We start from the raw sequence: 7,500 nt of genomic DNA, 5'->3' as shown, positions 1-7,500 counted from the left end.
TATTATTATTATTATTATTAATAATTGCTAAGCTACAACCCTAGTTGGAAAAACACAATGCTATAATTTTTTATAGCCCAAGGGCTCCAACAAGGAAAATAACCCAGTGAGGAAAGAAAACAGGGAAAAATTAAATTTCTAAGAGGAGTAACGTTAAAATAAATATCTCCTTTATAAACTATAAACACTTTAACAAAGGGAAGAGAAATAAGATAGAATTGTGTGTCCGAGTGTACCTCAAGCAAGAGAACACTAAATATAATACTAAATCCTGATATAAATTATCAACAATCCCTTGCCTACTGAGTATTTTGTGCGCATCATGAGAAAAGCAAGATCGATTTCCTATAACAGGCAAACTAACAAAGAATACAGTGAAGAAATAAAATTAAATAGAGAATATATATAACAAAATCACCCAGAGAGTGCAGACCTCCGCCAAAATCTATTGGCTTATAAGTTAGCCCTTTTCAGACATATCCTGAAATGTTCATCAAAATTCATCCTTGACTCTGAGTTAAGCTGTTGACAAACAAACAAACAGACAGACAGAGGTGAAAACAGAACCTCTATGGTGGAGGTAAAATGCAGGATTTCTTGATAAAAAGTAAAAGGAAGTTTTCTGGTCATCATAAAAAGTACAAGAGGAAGGCCGAGGTTTGGGTGGTTGGACTGAAGAAAGCTCTGGGTGATAGGAGGATAGATGTGAGAGAGGCAATAGAGCGTGCTAGAAATAGGAATGAATGGCTAGCGATTGTGAAGTAGTTCCGTTAGGCCCTGTTACTTTCTCTGGTCGCCTTGGATGACCTCGGGGGAGGGTGGGCTGTGGCACCCTAGCAGTACCAACCAAACTCGGCTGAACCCCTCGTCAGGCTGGGAGGAGCGAAGAGAGGAGAGTTCCTCTTTTGTTCCTTTTTTTATGTCGGCTACCCCACAGAATAGATAAAATGAGTCATAACTAAACATAACACTTCGATGATCTACCGATGTTTTAACACTAGCACTGAAATTTAAAAAATTAAATACTTGAAATATAGCTGGACTGCCACACACATATTGTACATACACACCTTACAAATTCTGTTTTAAACTTGCCAAATTCTGTCCTACATTTCTAAACTCCTCATCATCTCGCTCACTATCCCGCATACCCTCACAATCTTCTTCACAACACCCCGCTCTACTTACATTGTATTGGCAATGAGCAAGATCATAAATAACGATACTTACATTATATTGGCAATGAGCAATATCACAGGTAGCGCTACTTACATTGTACTGACAATAAGTAATATCACAGGTAACGATACTTACACTGTATTGGCAATGAGCATTATCATAAGTAACAATACTTACATAGCATTAGCAATGAGCAATATCACAAGTAATAATGCTTACATAGTATTAGCAATGAGCAACATCACAGATAACGATACTTACATTGTATTGGCAATGAGCAATATCACAGGTAACGATATAGCCAAATGTAGATGGCGCCACTCACGGACGTGGTAGGCCAGGGCTGGAAGTAACATGTACCCGATGGCAAATGGTACTGAAAATAATATGCCCACAATACTTCTTTGCTTAGCCGTACACGCTTCCACGGCTGAAAAAATCAAGATGAATTTTCAAATCATTATATATATCATAAAGTTGAAATATTAGATTTAATTCTACATTAGTAGGCTATTATTACTTGCTAAGCTACAACCCTAGCTGGAAAAAAAGGATGCTATAATCCCAGGGGCCCCAACAGGGAAAATAGCCCTGTGAGGATTGGAAACAAGGAAAAATGATAAATTTTACGAACAATGACATATAAATATTTCCTATATAAACTATGAAAACTTTAACAAAACAAAAGGAAGAGAAACGAGATAGAATAGTGTGCCCGAGTGTACCCTCAAGCAAGAGAAAGGGATCATTATGTCAAAATAACAAATAATTATAGTGCAATAATATATATGTTTATATATGGTATTTATATGAAAAAAACTCAAACACGGAAGTAAGATACGGTAAAAATGGTTCTGTTGATAGAACCAAGCTAAGGTTAAATATCGTTAAACTTATTTTGCTTAAATGAGAGAGGGGAGAGTATATATTATATTGAAAGATGAATAATCTTCTATGAAAGCAGCCCTGTCGGACCCACTGTTGAAAAAATCCAGTAATTTTAATCATAAATTATCGGAAAAATATATTGCTCACAGCCGTATTTCAGTAAAATACAGGCATACTGTAATTTTACCATCCTTTATTATTATCTTTTACGCGTTGGTCTCCGTAATATCACTCGTTTGCGCAGAGTTCTCTTGCTTGAGGGTACACTCGGGCACACTATTCTATATATTTTTCTTCATCTTATTATTTTGAAATTTTATAGTTTAAATATGAAAGATTTATTTTAATGTTGTCACTGTTCTTGAAATATTTAATGTTAATTGTTCATTACGTCTCTTGTAGCTTATTTAATTCGTTATTTCCTTTCCTCACTGAGCTATTTTCCCTATTGGAGCCCTTGGGCTCTTGCTTTTCAAACTAGGTTTGTAGCTTAGCAAGCAATAATAACAACAACAACAACAACAACAACAACAACAACAACAATAATAATAATAATAATAATAATAATAATAATAATAATAATAATATATCAGTTTTGAAACGGTTAATATCTGGCAACATTTATGCCAGAATTTTTAGTTTTTTTACAACACATTTTTAACAGTAAATATAACGAACATCTTCACCGACTGAATTCGAAAACCTACTCTATTTTTTGCTCCTTAACTCGACCTCAACCCAGAAACTCCTCCCTTTATCGTTCGTTACCTAATTTCATTCGCCGTTTGACTTTGGAGTCACAAAAGAGTGTAGCAAAGAAAGACAACCAAGTTTATTATTATTATTATTATTATTATTATTATTATTATTATTATTATTTATTATGATTATTATTATTATTATTATTATTGTTAATTATTTATTATTATTATTATTATTATTATTATTATTATTATTATTATTATTATTATTATTATTATTTTTTATTATTATTATTCATTATTTAATATTATTATTATTATCATTATTATTATTATTATTAATTCATAATTGCTTAGCTACAACCATAATTGGAAAACCAGGATACTATAGGACCAGGGGCTTCAATCGGGAAAATAGCCCAGTGAGGAAAGGAAACAAGGAAAAATAAAATATTTTAAGAACAGTAACATTAAGATAAATATCTCCTATATAAACTATAAAAACTTTAACAAAACAAGAGGAAGAGAAAAACTACTGCTAATGCATTAAAAAGTTAGTAAGACGCTTTCCCGTTAAATAAGATAAAAATATAATACTGGACGCGTTAAATGAGAGAGAGAGAGAGAGAGAGAGAGAGAGAGAGAGAGAGAGAGAGAGAGAGAGAGAGAGAGAGAGAGGAATAAAATAAATATGTATACACACATGTATATATACAGTATATATATATATATATATATATATATATATATATATATATATATATACTTACATATATATACAGCACACACATATACACCCACCCACACACACACACACACACATATATATATATATATATATATATATATATATATATATATATATATATATATATATATAAACACTATTTTATGAATCAGGTACCCCCATCCATTCTCTACCCGAAGACGTCGAGTAAGTCACATGACACACTCAATCTGGCAAATCAAAGTGACAGGGAGAAGATCCCTGCGGAGGCCCTCTGAAATCCCCAGAAGGGTAACGAACCGTCTGTGGTCTTAACTTCGATCCGTTTTCTTCTGCCCTCTTGGGCTTGTCCATTTCCTTCCGATGAAATCATTGGACGTTGTGTGATGGATGGAAAACTATGGGGAAATGGCTAATGGAAAACTAAGGGGAAATGCTTCAAAGAAAACTACGGGGAAATGCTTAATGGAAAACTGAAGGGTAATGCTTAATGGAAAACTATGAGGAAATGGTTAAGGGAAAACTGAGGGGAAATGCTTAATGGAAAATTAAGGGGAAATTGTTAATGGAACACTGAGGAGAAATGCTTAAAGGAAAACTGAGGGGAAATGCTTCATGGAAAACTATGGAGAAATGGTTAATGGAAAACTATGGCGAAAATGCTTAATGAAAAACTATGGGGAAATGGCTAATGGAAAACTAAGGGGAAATGCATCGTGAAAAAATAAGGGGGAAATGCTTCAAGGAAAACTAAGGGGAAATACTTAATGGAAAACTAAGGGAAAATGGTTTATGGAAAAATAAGGGGAAATGCTTATTAAAAAACCATGGGGGAAATGGCTAATGGAAAACTAAGGGAAAATGCTTCATGAAAAACTAAGGGGAAATGCTTCAAGGAAAACTATGGGGAAATGCTTAATGGAAAACTAAGAGGAAATGGTTAATAGAAAACTAAGGGGAAATTCCTCATGAAAAACTAAGGGGAAATGCTTAATGGAAAAATGAAGGGAAATCGCTAATGGAAAACTATAGGGAAATGCTTAATGGAAAACTAAGGGAAATGGTGAATGGAAAACTATGGGGAAATGGTTAATGGAAAACTGAGGGGAAATCGCTAATGGAAAACTAAGGGGAAACGTTGAATGGGAAACGCTTAATGGAAAACTAAGGGGAAATGCTTTATAAAAAAGTATGGAGAAATAGTTAATGGGAAACTAAAGGGAAATGATTAATGGAAAACTAAGGGGAAATGCTTAATGGAAAACTAAGGGGGAAATGCTTAATGGCAAACTACAGGGAAATGGTTAATGGAAAACTGAGGGGATATGCTTAATGGAAAACTAAGGAGAAATACTTAATGGAAAGGTATGGGGAAATAGTTAATGGAAGACTAAAGGGAAATGATTAATGGAAAACTAAGGAGAAATGGCTAATGGAAGACTATGGGGAAATGTTTCATGGAAAACTAAGGGGAAGGCTTCATGGAAAACTAAGGGGAAGGCTTCATGGAAAACTAAGGGGAAATGCTTATTGGAAAATTGAGGGGGAAATATTTAATGGAAAACTAAGGGGAAATGCTCATAAAATATAAGAGCGTTTTTCCTTTCATCGTATTCAATTAAGAGAATTAAATTTCCTAAAATATTATTTTAGAAAAAACATGATTTTTATGTACGAAAATAGGGACTGTAACGTTTAGTTTATTCATTTCAGTTTAAAGGTTGCTCATGAATAGCAGAGGCAGAGGACATTGACAAATACACTAGCTAGCAGGAAATACCCTAGAGATTGACCATATATATATATATATATATATATATATATATATATATAAATATATATATATATATATATATATATATAAATATATATATATATATATATATATATATATATATATATTTATATATCTATATATATATATATATATATATATATACATATATATATATAGATATATAAATATATATATACATATATATATATATATATATATACATATATATATATATATATATATATATATATATATATATATATATATATATATATATATATATATATTTATATATCTATATATATTTATATATATATATATGTATAATATATATATATATATATATATATATATATATATATATATATATATATATATATATATAGAGAGAGAGAGAGAGAGAGAGAGAGAGAGAGAGAGAGAGAGAGATAATATATATATATATATATATATATATATATATATATATATATATATATATATATACAGTATATATATATATATATATATAAAATATGATCAGCGCTCAAAACTCTCTCCACCCAAGCTATGACCAGGGAGGACCAGGCAATAGCTGTTGATGACTCAAAGTAGACCTCTAGGGTCCCCCAAACGGCCCCATGCTTAGCTCAAGGATGGTGAGGTTGCAGACATTAAAAGAGCCCATCAAGCTTGAGCGTGACTCGAACCCCAGTCCGGCAGATCCCCAGGCACATTTTTTTTTCATCAGGTTATGGGAATTTTATTGAAAAACGACATTAGGAGAAAAATTTGAGGTTGAATTTCTTTAAATCAGCCACAGAGTGAAATTTTTTAATAAAGGAAATTTTATTCTTTCATCCAAAAGTTTTCAATGGACTAAAAATAAAAAAAAAGGAAAAAGCACATTCACTTTAAGGTTCGTTATCCCAGTTTCATAAGGAAGAAAAAATGGATTTTATGTCGACAAATAAATAAAAAAAGAGTGGAAAAAATACCTTAATGGAATACTATTTCTAGTTTCTTAATTTGAGTTCTATTTCCCCCATCAACAAATAAATATGTAGACACACACAGATATATGTATATATATATATATATATATATATATATATATATATATATATATATATATATATATATATATATATATATATATATATATATATATATATATATATATATATATATATATATATGTCCTTGTCCGTCTTTCACAGGTGCATCCTCCACAGACAGTTCCAGTGCCCAGCGACTAGAACGACCGGAACATCGAGTTGGATAGTGACCAACGTAACATACCACCCAGAAGATCTCATGAGAATTTTGGGGAAGGACAAGGGCCCAACAACCCGAAACTGTTTTGGGATTTTTTTAATCTGTTTTTAACCTGAATTGTATTTTTATAAACATTTTAGTGACCAAGTCCACATTTCTTTGTATAATCTACAAAAATACATCTAGTTTCTATAAACGTCTTACGTCATTGCGGAACCTTTTTAACACACACACACACACATATATATATGTATATATATATATATATATATATATATATATATATATATATATATATATATATATATATATATAAACTATAAATACACACACACATATATATATATATATATATATATATATATATATATATATAAAAACTGTACACAAACACACACACACACACATATATATATATATATATATATATATATATATATGTATATATATATATATATATATATATATATATATATATATATATATATATATATATATATATATATATATATATATATATATATATACACACACATATATACTGCATAGTGTGTGTGTGTGTGTGTGGTGCACAAAGAGGAGAGGGAGAAAGTTTGATAGTAACACATGACTATCAGACCATATAACGGTACGATAAAAAAAAACCCACCCAGGTGACCTTACCTTCCCTACGGAGCCAGTCCTGTCCCCCCCCCCCCCCCCCCCCCCCCCCCGCTTCCAGAGTAGCCTACCTGGTTAATTCACCCACCTCTAGAAACTAGACTTCGATAAAGCAACGCAGTGTAGAGCTTAACTGACAACTAGAAATGTGTTTCTGAACTGTGTAAGAAAGAGGTTAAAGGTTTAAAGGAAGCTCATGAATGGCAGGGACAAGGGCAGGCAAGGGGAGTAACATTCCCCTATCGAGTAGGACGATGCCCTGGAGACTGACCAATATATATATATATATATATATATATATATATATATAT

At 31.5% G+C, this 7,500-nt stretch overlaps 1 protein-coding gene across 1 annotated transcript in view; it reads right to left on the bottom strand.

The window, feature by feature from the left end:
* Positions 1–7,500, bottom strand: part of LOC137633186 (solute carrier family 22 member 3-like) — a 60,171-nt gene that overhangs the window by 35,515 nt on the left and 17,156 nt on the right. The window contains exon 6 of the mRNA XM_068365343.1: positions 1,441–1,609. Within this exon, the coding sequence (XP_068221444.1) occupies positions 1,441–1,609 (169 nt within the window). The remainder of the gene's footprint in view (positions 1–1,440; positions 1,610–7,500) is intronic.

The sequence above is a fragment of the Palaemon carinicauda genome, chromosome 42 (genome assembly GCF_036898095.1).
Source record: "Palaemon carinicauda isolate YSFRI2023 chromosome 42, ASM3689809v2, whole genome shotgun sequence".
In the NCBI taxonomy this organism is placed as follows: domain Eukaryota; kingdom Metazoa; phylum Arthropoda; class Malacostraca; order Decapoda; family Palaemonidae; genus Palaemon; species Palaemon carinicauda.
This window is presented reverse-complemented; position numbering and strand designations above follow the sequence as displayed.